The sequence below is a fragment of the Malaclemys terrapin genome, chromosome 1, assembly GCF_027887155.1.
Source record: "Malaclemys terrapin pileata isolate rMalTer1 chromosome 1, rMalTer1.hap1, whole genome shotgun sequence".
Taxonomy (NCBI): domain Eukaryota; kingdom Metazoa; phylum Chordata; order Testudines; family Emydidae; genus Malaclemys; species Malaclemys terrapin.
In genome coordinates, this window is record NC_071505.1 from 194345483 (window position 1) to 194362007 (window position 16525).

Sequence of the window (16525 nt, forward strand, 5' to 3'; positions counted from 1 at the left end):
CCCCAGAGAATAAATGGGCAGGGAGAAACTCTGCTCTGCTTCCTCCCCTTCTTACTCACTGGCAGAGTAACTGGCCAGCCATCAGGGGGAAATAAGCTCTATCCTTTCAAGAGCTAAAGTTACTTATTCGCTTTCACAGGAAAAGGGGATCACCTGTTCCTGGCAAGTAGAAATTACGTCACCCCTTACTAAGCACTGAGTCTCACGCTATGTCTATACTACAGCTGGGAGGTGTGATACCCTGCACAGACATACATGTGCTAGCTCTGCTTGAGCTAGCACCTAAAAAATGCAGTGTGTCCGCAGTTGTATAGGCTAGCTGCCCAAGTACAATCCCACCTGACCCCTGACCCCACCCTAGTTGAGTGGCTAGCCTGAGACACTGCCTGTGTTACCGTGGTCACACTGCTATTTTTAGCGTGCGAGCTTGAGCAGAGCTAATGTGCATCTGTCTACCTGTGCTGGGAATTACACCTCCCACCTGCTGCGTGGACTTACCCACAGGCTCAATTTAGCCCTTGAAGAAAAGGAAAAAGGAAAAAGATTAGAAAAATATTAGCCCAATATTTTTAAAATGTTCACTTTTTTTCAAAACTGCTCCAGTGTGCAAGTCCCTCTAAGCGAAAAACAGGGAATGAACACAGCCAGGGTGTTTTTAATTAATATACTAATACGGAAAACTGAACAGAGGGCAGAGTGTTCAAACAGGACTCCACTGTGTGCTGAAGACTAGTTGAAAGGGAACTGAAATTTTCCCATGCAAATTAGTGGCTGCTCAACTGAACAGAGCCCTCAACTAGCTCTCAACCAAATGAAGCCCTCCGGTAGCAATGGCCTATGGAAACCTAAGTTCTTTTGGGCACTTCAGAGCACATTGGGTAACCTCTAGGCCCTCTAAGAAAACAGGCAGGGTGACTGAACAACAGATGAAACAATCTTTCAACTTTAATAGGAAGCTTTCCAGAACATGTGCTTTGTAGCAGCCTCAGAGCTCTCTCTGGTTGCTGAATCCCTTAGATTAGCCTAAACCAGAAGAGGAAGTGTAACCGCATGCTTTATACCACAGCATTTGACTTTCTCCAGGGGAGGGAAAGAGAACCAGTGGAGAGGAGACATGGATCTTAGTTGGATGGTCTGTGCAGAGAGCCAGGCAGGGTAACTCAATTAGAAAGACCCAGAAACTTCCAGAACAGATTGTGGTAGTTACTAGGCATGCTCAATAACTGTTCTGACGCTGTATAGGAAATTTTCATTGAGGGCCGCTTACCTGGCAAGTTATACCCTAGTAGTCCTCTGGGAGTGGAGCCAATCAGAGCCTTATGGACTCAGTGACTGATCAGCACAGGACTAAGAAATGTTACTGCTGTGAGGGCTGAGTCCCAATTCCTGTACTACTTTGGATACAGACTTCTGTTGCACCAGCAACTGTGAGAACCAATCAGCTATTAACCCAAGGGCTGGAATGCTGCTAGCTGTGGAGATCCCCAGGCTGTTTGTTGCTGACAGGGCTCTGAAGTGCTTGAAAGGACTGAGGTGCTGCCAGTCTCCTCCAGCTCTGAAGACTACAGGTGACACACGCAATATACTATGGTCACACTATAAAGACTGAGAGGAGATCAGCGGGGAATGTGTGTTATGACGAAACCTTATATTTGAATCTTTGTAACAGAAACAAAGGGGGATAATACTTAGTCCTGTCCGGCGTGCAGGGGACTGGACTAGATGACCTCTCAAGGTCCCTTCCAGTCCTATGATTCTATGAGTCTATGAAAAGTCTGTGTAAGGAACACCAATAGATTTACTGTGTAATAGCTTTTGTTTAAAAGTCATTCATAGTATTCCCAATACCATTTACAATGTTTGATACTATTAATAATGTGTTTTGTGTGCATTAAATATTGGTGTATGGTATGCTCTCTTTGAAATTGACTGGGACCTATTAACATCTATTTACTAAGGTTTTACCTACAACACCCCTAAGGTTTAACTTGGTGTACTGCTTTTCAAAAAGTAATGAAAAGACAAAATGCTGGCCTGTGCTCCAGCAAAGAGTTAAGCTCAGGTGCAGGAAGAAGGAGAGTGCATAGTTATAAAAACTATTGACTGAGGTATCCCCTGCCTCCCCTATTACAGAAGGACTGGGCCTAGCCTATTCACCCCAAGGTAGCTAACATCTCCTAGACACACTAATATAGAGATGTCATAGAATTATTATCTAGCCTGAGTTGGAAAGTGTTCGTCAAAGAAAGAGTGGCTCTATTATTGACTAGGCATGTAGCACGGAGAAAAAAGGAAGTGGAAGTGTAACTCATTCTCTGATTGGCCAGGAACCTAGTTGTGAAAGCACTCACTAGTTCTTAGCTTGGTTTGAATGCCTTCAACTAGAGCTCAAATGCCTATGAAAACACCTCAAAGGGCTCAACTTTTGGCATATTTAAATGAGTTAAAGAGTTAATTTTGAATGGGATCCAATAGGGATACTAAATTTTTGATGCATTTTAGTAGTTTACTAGCTTGCAGTTAGGTGACTGTCAGCTTCTCTTTTTCATATGGGTAACCACCATGACATTAGAGCCCACGCCATTCCATATTTAGAGTTTCTCACAAAGATGGAGATAGGGGTTTTAATAGTTCACAGATGGCACTAAAAAAACAAAAACAAAAAATAACACCAACCCAAGACGAAAACACAGACCTATGCCCGTAAGCACATAATGCAAAAGAAGTAAAATCTCCATGCTACACTCCGCTAGTGAGGCACTCATTTGGAGATATCCAGAACTTCCCTGTAATATTTACTATATCTAGACTGGGATATTAAAACTCCTTTAGCTCCCCTCATGGTTGCACTTTATACTTGGGAAAGGAATTGTTTTTATGAAATCTCTGTAGAGCTATATATCCGCGCAGACCTATATACTTAACTGCTTCTTGCAAGCTGCTGATGTTTGCGTGTTCACAAAAGCTTTTCCCCCTCTAGTTTTTTGAATAATTAGCAGTTAAGTTTCACACAATGAAACAAACCCACCTGCTGTTGACTCCATTCATCATTGTTCAGCTACTCGTTGTTTATAATCATAATCTAAATATCCACCGGGGGACGAGTAATACTATAGTTTAGTGGCCAGAAACTCAGTTTGTGTAAACTGGCATAGCTATATGGATTTCAGTGAGACTAAACTGATCTACACTTGCTGAGGACCTGGCCCTCAGTGATCAAAAATGAAAATTCCATCTAATATGGAACATTTTAAAAGAATGTAATTTACTAAGATACTTAGGCTTAAGCCTTCTAATTCCTAAAACAGGTTCTTAATCAATGAGTGTCTTAAACAAAACCACTCCCACTATAATTGAACTGAGAACATACATTTGTATTAAATCGATGAAACATACTTAACAGTGCACCTATTAATTGGATACTAGGAGGCATAGACATTTCTAGTTTCAAGCCTCTAATAAAACAGTAAAAGAAGTACTTTTCTTCTTCTAACTATTGCAAGCAGAAGTGGGACTGACTTACAGCACTAGACTTTAAAAACTTGTCAATTGCCTCATACTTAAGTAAGCATTTGTATTTAGACAATCTTAGCACAACATCTTCAGTATCCAAGGTATTTGCTACAGTAGAAAGTACAAAGGAACATTGCAAAATCTTTGAAGTAATTTTTAGTTGTATGTATCAGGCAAAACTGGTACATCTTTAAGGGCTGCCACTGTACTGCTGGTGCTGGCACTAAGAATGAATTAACTCCAGAGACCATAATGGAAGTACAGAATCCTTTGGATCACTCCGCTGGTGGGTGGGAGTCCAGGTTTTGACAATACCAGCACAGCTGCAGATCTGAGGCTTTTCTAGTTCAATATGAATGCAGCAGCAAGACTGTAAGACCGACCTCTCTGGGTAAATCAACATCATCAGCCAAGCTGTTTCATGTTTTTAAGGGCACTTAGAAACAATGCTCTCCAGGCCATGAGGAGATACAGAAAACATACTAAAGTCATCACTCAGTTATGCCTGGTTAGTAACACTAGTGTTTAACACTAGTTTGCTGCTGACTGGATGAACTGAATGAAAATTCTTTAAATATGCACCGTCTCATAGAGTTGCCACTTTCTAGAACCTGGTACACCTCACAGTATATTCCTGGGATATTTTAGGATATTCATCTGGAAAATATAACCTGATTCAAAGCCCGATGAGGTCAATGAGAGTCATTCTATTGATTTCAATAGGCTTTGGATCAGACCCTGCTGTTGAAATCCATGGTTAAATCTGACATAAACCTTGTCTACATACAAAATACAAGTTGACATAGTCACATTGCTCAGGAGTGTGAAAAATCCACACCCCGGAGCAACACAGTTATGCCACCCCAGCCCTTAATGTAGATGCAGCTAAGTTGATGGAAGAATGCTTTCATTAACCTAGCTACTATTGCTTGGGGAGGTAGTGTTCCTACACCAACAGAAAAACCCATTCCTTCAGTGTAGGCTGTGTCTACACTATGTGATTATGTCAGTGTAGACATGGTCTTAGAAACCCTAGAAAAAAAAGCTCAAAGTTAGGCCGTAGTTTCAATCTCTACTAATAACCGTAGTAGGAAGATTTGGAAGCAGCAAAAACTCAGAATTAAAGACTGTTGCTGATATATAACATCCCTAAAGTGATGCTCAGAGCACAGTTACTGTAACTGGGTGTCCTTATGCTCACCAGTGGAAGTAATTTGAGTGGTGCTGACAGGGTGCATTGTGTAATTCTTGCTAATTTATCAACTAGGGCCAGAAATCCAGATTTTCTTACTTAAATTAAGAACTTTCTAGCTGCTGACATCAAAGGTTGAACAACATAAAAATATGTATATATTAAATGTTACCATCTAAAGAAGCCTTCACACTGAGAAAAAATGCAGTTATGATAAGGCTATGCTGTTAAATTGATTACCTGCACATACAATGACACTTGTTATCTTGCATATTATGGTCTGACAAGAGCATGATCATGTTCTTGCAGGTAACCACAAACTAACATTTCCAGCTGCCAACATTTGAGATTTGTTGTAAATCTAAAATTGTAATAAGGCCCCATGGCATAATGGAAAGAAACAGAACCTGAGGTATGGGCTAGTTGTAACAGGGACACCTGTAACTGACCACAGCAGCTTATGACACAGCTGGATCATTTACTGTTTCTATGGAAACAATTGTTTCTGGTTACTCTGGGACTGCCTTGACATGGCATATAAAAATCACACAGCATCTCACAAAACCAGCAAGATGAAATGTTTCACTCAGTATACATTAAAACGATGCTTCTTAGGTCAATTTAGGTCCAAAATTAAGGTTTTGTAAAACCAAGGTTTTAAAAAATATCAGATTAATAGAATTGTTTTCACAAACTATTATTTTCATTAAAATAAAAACAATATTTTTAATTTGGATTTGAACATTCCCTTGTAGTTGTGTTTGCCATCTAAACATTTCAGCAATGGGCTAGAGCATCGACTGAAAACAAACTATAAATTTAACCCCTGCTTTAAGTGCAAAACTCTGCCTTCACTATGGAGTTGCATCCATTACCTCCATGGTATAAAACACACTGGGCTGTTTAATTTTATTTTCAGCTGAGAGAAATACAAAGAAAGTAAACAATCAGAATTAGTAATGGAAAGTAAAGATTTTATAAATCTTTCATTTTTAATCATTTAAGTTGTTGCTAATAAAGGACATTTGTGTTCTTTTATACATACACATTATATATAAAAACATGGGATTTTTTAACCTGACAGAAAGTGAAAACAAACTACACTGTAAACTAAAGCAGTCTAGAATAAGTACTTGTGAAAAACCCATTATAAACTTTCAAATGAGAAAAATAAAAATGAAGCATCAATTGAGAACAAGATGAAAACAGTTCACAGTTCTGCTGTTTGACACTGTTATTGGAATCGGTGAGGAACTGGGCTCTCATTCTGTTTTCTTCTAACAAAAGGGTGGGATAAAGTTACCTTATATGAGCTTTACTGATTCATATATAGTAGCTGCAGAAGCAATCTCCAACTCTTTTACACCCATTGAATTGAATATAATGTTCAGGTCTATCACACTCTGTTTAAACTGAAATTTTCACACTAAAGCTGGCTGGAAAACAGGATTGGATCAAAAGAGCTGCAAGATTTAAGCATTCAAATCACTTCAATATAGTTTCCAGTTTGATACAAAACCAGTAGAGTCACTGATCTAATACCTCTGTTAGTCTTAAAGGTGCCACAGGACCCTCTGTTGCTTTTTACAGATTCAGACTAACACGGCTACCCCTCTGATACTGATCTAATACTGTTCTAGTTCAATATTAATGCAGCAGTCAGGTTATACAAATTGTAAAAATGAACCTCACTCTGTAAACCAATTAAGGAAATGACACAAGCCAGTGATTTAAACTCTGTAATGAGTCTCTATTAAATGCGGAATTAAGTGGTTTGCAGAACATTAGCTTGTCAAGGCTCTAAGATGGTTAAACCTCTGATATCCCAAGAAAAAAGCTGAGAGAAGATGTTGAAAATGTCTCTTTTCTTCACTGATGTGCTGCCCCTGTGACAAGATGCAGACTGCATGGATCTGAATTTTGATGAGGTGCTCCCGGTTTACCAACAGCACAATAAAACATAAATAATTATCCCAAGCACAGAGAAAAACATAATAAAATAAGATGTTAGATGCCATTCCTGCAAAGTTGATCCAAGGGAGTAACTTCGGAATCAGGAGACATGTAAGGGTTCTGCCACATAGTACATATTAGGAGACTTGCTGGTGAAGATTAAAAAAACATAGTAAAAATCTATGCACAAACATTCTACCTGCTCCATTGTTTTCCTGCCTGCTTTGATTAGCCTACTCATCCAGTTTTCTCAGCACTGGTCCTGGGTCCATTTAACTCTTTTAAAGAGTCAAGTTGATGATTTGAATCAGTCTTGGAACTGCTTCCAGCAAACAAAACCTTGACTGAAAATATTTTCTATTGCATTTTAAGCCACACAATGCAAATATTCAACTGAAAAAGCATCCCCCTCCATCTGGTCACCCCATCTCAAAAAGAATATAGTAGAACTGGAAAAGTTACAGAAAAGGGCAACAAAAGTGATTAGGGGCATGGATCAGCTTCCTTATGAAGAGAGGTTAAAAAGACGGGGACTGTTCAGTTTAGAAAAGAGAAAACTAAGGGGGGGATAGGGTAGAGGTCTATAAAATCATGACTGGTGTGGAGAAAGTGAATAGGGAAGTGTTATTTATCCCTTCACATAACACATGAACCAGTGGTCAGCCAATGAAATTAATAGGCGTCAGGTTTAAAATAAACATAAGGAAGTACTTCTTCATGCAACACACAGTCAACCTGTGGAACTCACTGCCAGGGGATGTTGTGAAAGCCAAAAGTATATATATGGAGAACTGGAAGGGGCCTCGAAAGGTCATCGAGTCCAGCCCTCTGCCTTCACTAGCAGGACCAAGTACTGATTTTTGTCCCAGATCCGTAATTGGCCCTCTCAAGGACTGAACTCACAACCCTGGGTTTAGCAGGCCAATGCTCAAACTACTGAGAACTGAGTTCAAAAAGGAATTAGATAAGTTCATGGAGGATATGTCCATCAATGGCTGATGGCTAAAATGGTCAGGGATGCAATCCTATGCTCCAGGTGTCCCTAAACCTCTGACTGCCTGAAGCTGGGACTGGACAACAAGGGATGGATCACTAGATAGTTGTCCTGTTCTGTTCATTCCCTATGAAGCATCTGGCACCAGTCACTGTTGGAAGACAGGATACTAGGCTAGACTGACCATTGATCTGACACAGTATGGACATTCTTACATTCTTATATCATCCATTTCACTCTTTTTAGTCAGAATCCCGGGACAGCTGAATGTCCTCTTGCAATTTTTGTGCAGGTTGAAGAGCATAGAATTAGTACTGCAAATCCAAGGATATTAAATAAGCTCTGTAAAGAACTGGCTAATGCTCCCTAGGATATCTCTAGCAGCTACTGAAAGTTGATGGTAACTGGAGAGGGAATCCAGGTCCCTTCAAAAAATAGAAAGGATGGGCCTGATTCTCCATTGCCTTACACCTCATGCAGTCATTCACATTTCTGCAAATTGGGTGTAAAATGCTGGTAGCATTTTGCCGATACTTTTCTCTCACTTAGCCCAAGTATGAGTGATTATCAGGTATAAGGCAATGGAGAATTTGGCCCAATTTTTGATGAAAAATGGAGTGACCATATAAGTGCAAATTTTTCACATAGAGTTCAAAAAAGCAGAAAGAAACCCAATGCTATTCTAACCAGTTTAATCAACTCTATAGACTTGTCATTATAAAGGATAATCTCAAATCACACAACCTGCAATTACACGATTTATCAGACAGCATACAGGTTTCAGTTTAGATGTGAACTTGAACCAAAACTCCAGATTGAAACACCCTGCATCTTTTAGGAAATTCAGTTTTAGTTCTGGAAACAGACTTTGGGGCTTGGACTCACCTCTAGTTTCAACCAGTGCAGAAATACAAGAGAGAGAAAAAAGGGGACATAAAACATTCATTTTCTCAGGTCAATGCTATTCTTGAGTCAAGCCTCACAGTCATTAATAAATCTCCAATGGCTGAGTTCATATCAGGTTCAGGTACTGCTGCCAGCCACTTTTCAGCAGAAATTGAGTTTCAAAATAGATTTCCTCTCCATGTTGCACTCTAATCTTTGCCAGGTAGAAAACTGAACCTCCAGCTTCAGCATCATTGAATTCATCACATACCAGTTCACATCTCTTTTGCCTGAGTTGCAGGGCTAATGTTTGAAAAGAAAGAATGAACCCTTTGAACTTTATTACTGCATACTTCATTTTTCCCCCTCATTGCACTGAGTAGCTTATTTTTATCCCTACTGTACGAGTCTGGAAAATAAGATTTGTGCCCAGGCAACTCTCTTAACTTTCACCTCCTTCTTGGGATCATAAAGCAGCATTCCACATGCAGCAACTAATCTTCAACATCTGCTTGAGGGGCTTTATGAGCAATTATTTCATGGAAGTGATTGCATTCTGCATCTCACGGGCTTGTCCTCACTTAGAAATTTTGTTGCTTTAACTATGCTGCTATACTTAATGTGGCAAAACCCACTGGCGTAGATGCAGTTATAGAGGTATAGCTTATTGTGGTTTGGTAAGTGGAATAAGATATACTGATATAAGATACCGTTATACGAGTATAACTGCATCTTCGCTGGGGCTTTTACTGGCAAAGTTATGTTTCCAAAAGAATCATATCCCTAACAAACATCGTTATGCCACAGTAGACCAGACCTCAGTCTTCTGGCAGGCATGCCTAGCATTGAATAGATTAGAAACTAAAGACCTTATACAAGTTGTTATTGATAAAGGGCATATAAGAGAATTCTTGGACAATGTAAGCATATTTAAATCAGAGGATCTGGATAACATGCATACTATATTGTGAGTAGTTCTTCACATGGCCACACAAAGGATAGAGGACAGCCAGGATTCCATCCCTCAGACAGCCTTCACTCTGGGTGCTGTGGGGACTGCTAGGGCTTTAATGCCTGACATAATCCTCAAGGAGCAAGTCACCAAGGAGGGGTGGGAAGTGGACAGAGCCATAATTCCTCCCCCAGCGAGTGACACTAAATCTATTTCATTTTATTATGACTTTGGTTGATGAGGCCATTACAAGATTTAAAATGATAATAACAGAAATGTATTTTTAATAAACTCCATGGCTGCTATGTTTATTGAAGTTAGAATAATTGTTGTGATAACTCAATTTTGTGTTATTATTTTCAAAGCAGAAAATAGCAACATTATGAGAAAACTTCAACTATGTCATGGGGTTTGCTACTCACTGCTGTGACGCCTCCCTGTGGCTGCACCTGGTGATTAGCCCTCAAACAGTTTGATGCCCCCTCCTTCAGTCTTTGCTCCCCCCCTCTCTGAAATCAACTGCTCCCTTTTCATGGCTTGGCCTCCAGCCAGGTAACTATTGTTTTCCCCTTCCAGGGTATCAAAGTCCCATGGGATGATCTGTCTCAGGGAGTCTTCTGTTCCGCTGGCCAGACTACGCCAATTCCCCAGGGGCTGGTAGGGGAACTCAGGCCTGCCCTCTGCTCTGGGTTCCAGCCTAGTGACCCTATGTCTAGCAATCATGGTCTAAGCAATCCTAAACCCTGCCACTTTTTCTCTGGGCTCTTTCCTTTCTCTGTCTTCTGGCCCATGCCTGAGTTACCACTGGAATCTCTGCCATTCACTGCAGCTACTTCACCCTCTCTTGGGCTCTTGCCAAAGTCTGTTTTCTCAGGCAGGATCCCAGAGTTTATTCCCCCCTAGGACTCCTCCTTGTCTCTTGCCAACTCTCCTCCTCTCTAGGGTGTGACAGTAGAGTTCCTCCCTACAGTCCCCTGTTACCACCAACTTCTTCTCTTTGTAAACCCAGCTCAGCTCCTCCCCGAGCTGGGCTTCATCAGCCATTAGGCCCAATCAGCCCTGATTCTCCTCCAAGTGCAGCTTGTCACAGAGTAATTGGCCCTTTTTACCTGCTCAGGCCTTGTGTGAGGTAAACACCCTTCTCACAAACTATTACAATTATCTTTTCTTATCTTCCATTTAAAAAAAACATTGAGAGGGCAGTGAAAGGCAAGAACGGAGCATGTCTATTTCAAATTAATAGATTCCAAGGCCAGAAGGGACCCTTGTGATCATCTAGTCTGACTTCCGTATAGCACATCCAGGCCACAGAACTTCTCCAAAATAATTCCTAGAGCATATGTTTTAGAAAAACATCCGATCTTGATTTAAAAATTGACGGTGAGGCAGAAGTCACCATAGCCCTTGGTAAATTGCTTCAGTCGTTAACTAAAAATGTATGCCTTACTTCCAGTCTGAATTTGTTTAGCTTCAACTTCCCAAGGACTAGGGCTTGTGCTGAAATGATAGTTCAGTCTCCATAACTGGTTCAATCACAGTCGAGACTGCCAGATAGTGGCAATAGGGGTGCAATCTGTGATGTGGACACCTGTCCATTAAGAACCGCCCTAAGCCCATCAGCTCTTCTCACCTAGATGACTGGATCACCACAAAATGCTAATTGATTGAGGCACCTACTAGCCTGAGCTAGTCTGACATTGTTGGCCAAGAGGTAAAAAATCTCTGTATTTCCAATTGCTTTCATTTGATTTATCCATTGTTCTCTTGAAGTTAGGTGAACTCCCAGACTTCCAGGAGCTTTGAAGTTGAGGATGATATTAAGTTCAATGCTAACAATATCTTGGCCTCATTTTTCACATATTACATGTTATTAGCACTATGAAGATGATGGGCATTGGGGGTCTGTGACACAATGGCCATTGGTGGGTCACTACTTTGTGTCAGCAACTTTTGTCAGGCCTGACATCTAACCACACCTAATATCCTGTTGTCATGACGTGTACCCAAACAGGTAGCATGTAATATAATACATAATACTCACTAATACTAATAACTCACTGATCATTAGTATTCTTGAATGATGTATTTATGAGGTGTGTACAAAGAGTTATGGATTCATGCTAGAATTATGTTCTTAAAATGTGTTTGGCAAGCAGTGCATAAGCCCAGTCTGCTCTAGACAATGGAACATGTATTTGCTTGTTGTCAGGTAGAGACAATGAAGGCACATTTACATAAAAGATAAAGCCATCAACCTAGTGAGTGGGGGAGACTGCCTCTTGCAGGAGTCTGAACCTCAGATGATAAGCAAGCCACTCTGACTAAAGGGCTTAATCCTGCAAGGTGCTGAGCGCTACTGTGAGATGCTATGTTCCCACACAGGAGCATTCAGCAGTTTGCAGGATTGAGCCCTAAGGTTTCAGAGTTTTGTCTACATTAATGAGAGCAACAGACTGAAGAATGGTTAGCTAAGTACCTGAGTGGTTTGAATGTCAGCCCAAAACATCCCAAAATCATTGACTCACTGACTTTGGCTAATATTGGTTCTATACAGCAAGTTATTTTATGCACCTATCTCTATCCATTACCTTGCTCTAAGGAGCTCTTACCATCAGGCGGTTTAGCCTCAATATTTCCAGTCTTTAAAAATATCCAGTTGTTATAATCTGGTGTGGAATGTCTTGTAAATTCCAAATAGATTCTATTTGTAATCCAAAACTCTCTTGGGATTATTTTTGAACAATAGCTATTATTTATGCAGATTCCTACAACCATAAATTGGCAGCAGGAGGGCTACAGAAGTTTGACTGAAAGGTGAGATCAGAAATTAGGAAGAAGGAGGCATAGGTTACAGAAAATGATGTAATACAAGAGACAGAGGAAAAGAAAAATACCATGGAAACAGACAGGTAGATGTGATCTTGAAAAAGAATGACATTAAATGAGAAAACCAGAATCAAAGAGCATTGTCAAGGTATGCACCTTCAAATGTTGCCATTAAGCAAATCTAAACATTTTTATTTCTTCATCATGCTACCAGATGCACAATGATATCTTTAAGTAATTATATTTCAATTATTATTAACTTCCTCATGATTTCTAAAAAATTAAATGATTGAAAATATTGCCCCTTGAGTCACCCATCAACAGTGTGGACACTGGGAATATTAATCTATTTTTTAGCATTCAAGAATCAACTTCCTTATAATTCCATATGTTGTCTTAAGTCTTTTTAGTTATAAAGTATCATTGAAAGCTCATGTTAAGAAACATTTATTATCAATGAGCCATAATTAAGGCTCAGAGTCTGTCACGGAAGTCACGGATTCTGTGATTTTTCAGGACGTTCTATGACTTCCGCAGTGGCCGGTGTGTCTGGCCCCGGGGTCACCTGAGCTGCTTGGGCAGCCCCTGGGCCACCCCCACTCAGCACCAGCGGGGGTCTTGGGCTGCTGAGCCCCCCTCACACCTCCCAGCACCAGTGGGGGTCCTAGGCCATGTGCCGGTGCCCCCGGGCCACCCCCCACCACAGAGCATCCAAGATTTAGTCAGGGGTACATAGTACAAGTCATGGACAGGTCACGAGCTGTGAATTTTTGTTTACTGCCTGTGACCTGTCCATGACTTTTACTAAAAACACCCGTGACTAAAATATAGCCTTAGCCACAATCATGTTGGGCCACTAGAACTTGCATCACTATTCCAAGTTATTAAATCTAATTACCATGTCACATGATAGATTGCCTCTCCTTAATGCAAAAGGAAGTTAAAATTTAGCAAGAAAATGGGTGTGAATTCAAATCAATTTAGCTGATGGCCTCAGGGCTGACTACAAATCTTTAATTCACTGGAGGGGAACTGCTCAGATCTTAAACCATGAAGCTTTCCAGCTCAAGCGTGAGGACTGAATTTTAGCACTGGCTGCCCTCAGGGAGCATGTACATTATTTAGAATACATTAGAACATTTAAAAATATTAAATAAACATAAATAATTTATTTGGAAAAATGAAAGGCGTTTACTTTTCTATTTGCCTGAGGAATTTATAGAATGTCTGTTGACTGACTGGAAGGGGCAGATTGTAATTTTCCTTCAACTGTGAAATGTGGATATTTCCCCTAATCAAAGTAAGAAAAAATAATTACCTTTAATTCTTGTTTTCTGTAGATTCACATATCCCAAGTGATCACCACTCTTGGGGTCTGTGTTACCAGTGTGTAACCAGGTGGAAATCAGTCATTTTCTCCACTAAAGTATTTCCTCTATCCATCCCTCCTTCATCCTTTTGAATGGCTTGGTAATTCCCTTCCTATATTATTACAACTTCATTTCTTCTTTTTCTGAGTCCTTTCAAATTCTTCTTGTATACTTCTCCCACAAGCCCCTCTTGGCTTCCCTCCATGCTACTTCCTGCTCCTGGACCAACCGTTCAACACTATTTGTTATGCTTGTTTCCTCTCTTCCCCCAAATCCCCTTTGTTCAATTAGTAGTATTTTTTATTTGTGTTAGGATAGCACCCACAATGTATAAGCTGCTTTCTAAATGTATAGGGAGCCCTGACACCAACCCAGCCTAATGAACAAACTTACTAAAAATGAAATTAAAAATAAAATAAATAACCTCATAATGTTTTACTGTGTATATCCTTCTTCACTTATGTCGTCTCTCCCTGTGTCATGTCATGCATTGTCTAAGCTAGACTGTAAACTCTTCAGAGAAGGGATTGTGACATATTTGCCTGCAGAGTACCACACATACCTATGCATTGTATAAATAAATACATATTATTAGGGTGTCACTAAAGATAGAATTTGTTGCCTTCCAGGAGCTGGACTAAAATCAATAGGCACCCATCAGGCATTATTAGTCACTAACAATTTGGGTTGGACTTAAGTTAGTGACCTACCAGTGGAAGGCTCCATATCCCATTGTCAGTCAGGGGGGCTGGAACAATTGGTACAGTGGGGGTGCTGAGAGCCATTGAACCAAACTGTAAACCCTGTATATGTTGGAAACCACTTCAAGCCCGGGGGTGCAGCAGCACCCCTAGTTCCAGCACTTACGTTGTCAGTCCCCCGAGGTAGCCTGTTCCCTTGATATTTTTAACATTTTTCTTTTTTTTTCCAGTTTCAAATAGTTGTACTCTCCCCTTGATGTCTGTGCTTACGGAATTATAACACCTCAATGACGTCCTTGAAAAGATATTATACCTATCCGCAACCAATTTCAATGAGATTTTTGGCATTCCTCTGAGATCAGTGAAAGGGTATTACTAGGCCATTGTTTTTAATTTGTCTGTTTACAGGAGGATAAACTTACACTGAATATAACATCAGTTATGATAAAAAGTGATTCTTTACTCTGTGAATACTTACCTTAAAGATGAACTCTTTCTTCCTTCATTCTGATATATCTTGTTCCATCTATCATGTTATGCATGCAGTGAAATACTCACCCAAAGTACCAAAAAGTTAGCTCAGTGCTCTTACCTGGCCGATGTGCCTTTGGAACTGCCATGTTCATCACACGCCCTCCGTCCTGAGGTTTGGGGGGCGAAGCAGTAAATCTGCAGATCCCCGATTCTGATGGTGTGCTTGAGGTCAGACTGTCTGTGTACTCATTAGTCCCTGCCGTTAGCTGCTCCGATGATGTGTCTGATATAAAGCATTCTGTAATTGTGAACTTGGCATGTCTCAGCTGCTCTTCCATCTTAGCATGTTCATATGCTCTCGCTAGCTCTTCGTACGTAGAGGAGGCACTTTCTGTGGAGACCATGCTGCTTCTTGCTCGATCTAAACATCCAAAAAAGATAAAAAACCAGTGTGGTCATTTCAGAACCTAAGTCATTAATATTAAAAGGGTTTTTACTAGAGTGTAGTTTTCCTGACTATGACTTGGTTGAAATCTACTTCATCATGAGTGTTGATCTTTCACACTTAAAATGAGGTCTCATTGCCTTACCAGCAGCATATGAATCAGAATTGACTTGTTTGCTTAGAAGCAGAAAAAAATGTTTATTCAGTAAGAAAAATTTGATTACTCTTCCCCCTGCCCCCGCACCTTTCTCTTTTGAAAAGTAAGTTTAGTGCTTTACGTGTCAAAAGAAAAACAGAAGGCCACTGTTTATCCTCAAAACAGACACAGCACTGCCAAGGACAGTTTCAATACAGTATCCTGTTAATGTGCCTCAGACATGTTTCAGAGGGCTCACCTCGAATGGTGAAAGGATAGTTCTCTTTCTATATTCATTCTGTTGAGAATGCCAACAAAGGTACAACAGAATGGCAATGATTCTGAGACAGACATCTGTTTTCTGGGAACTGGACTGAAACCACCAACTCATCTCACATAGAGCAAATGGCTGCATCAGAAGGTAACAGCTTTTGGTCATTACCAGTGTGCTTGTATTCTAGTGCCTGATTCATCACTAGTGAAGTCACTGGTAACTTCACCATTGACTTTAATGGGCACAGGATCAAGTCCTTTGTAATAAAGAAGTGTCTCTTTTCCCATTACCAATTCCTGGAGACATCAACTTCCCTTGAACAAGCATCATTATTCTTGAAGATTTACTTAATCACTTGTGTATGGTAAAGCATACTGCAAATACAATGCCAAACCCTGAAAAGTGAAGCAGATGAGAGCTTTCTATTTAATTAAATGGGAAAGTTCCTGGAATGCTATACTTTTCAGCTGTGGTGTATCAGGAGAGAAGAGAAGTTTCACAAGGTCCTTGAACAGGAACCATGTCTTCTTCCAGATTTTGTACAGTTCCATGCACATTACTGATACTCAATAAATTAATAATAATAATAATAATAGTAGCTGCAACAACAACTAGTTCATAACATGAGACTACTACAGTAACTAGATGCAACAGTTTGTTAATTGCAAGTCTTTATTTTTTATATCATATACTAGAGACTTGGTATCAGTTTCTATTCCATAAGAAGAGCAATACACCTGTCAATTATAAAGATGTAAATGAATTATTTTAATTCATAAGTATTTTTGATATGACTTAATTTGATTAGGA

The 16525-nt window shown here is 40.1% G+C and overlaps 1 protein-coding gene across 1 annotated transcript in view; it reads right to left on the reverse strand.

Annotated features, from left to right (window-relative positions):
- The window catches only part of DSCAM (DS cell adhesion molecule), a 630903-nt gene that overhangs the window by 8027 nt on the left and 606351 nt on the right, over positions 1-16525 (reverse strand). The window contains exon 32 of the mRNA XM_054049425.1: positions 14979-15281. Coding sequence (XP_053905400.1) covers positions 14979-15281 — 303 coding nt within the window. The remainder of the gene's footprint in view (positions 1-14978; positions 15282-16525) is intronic.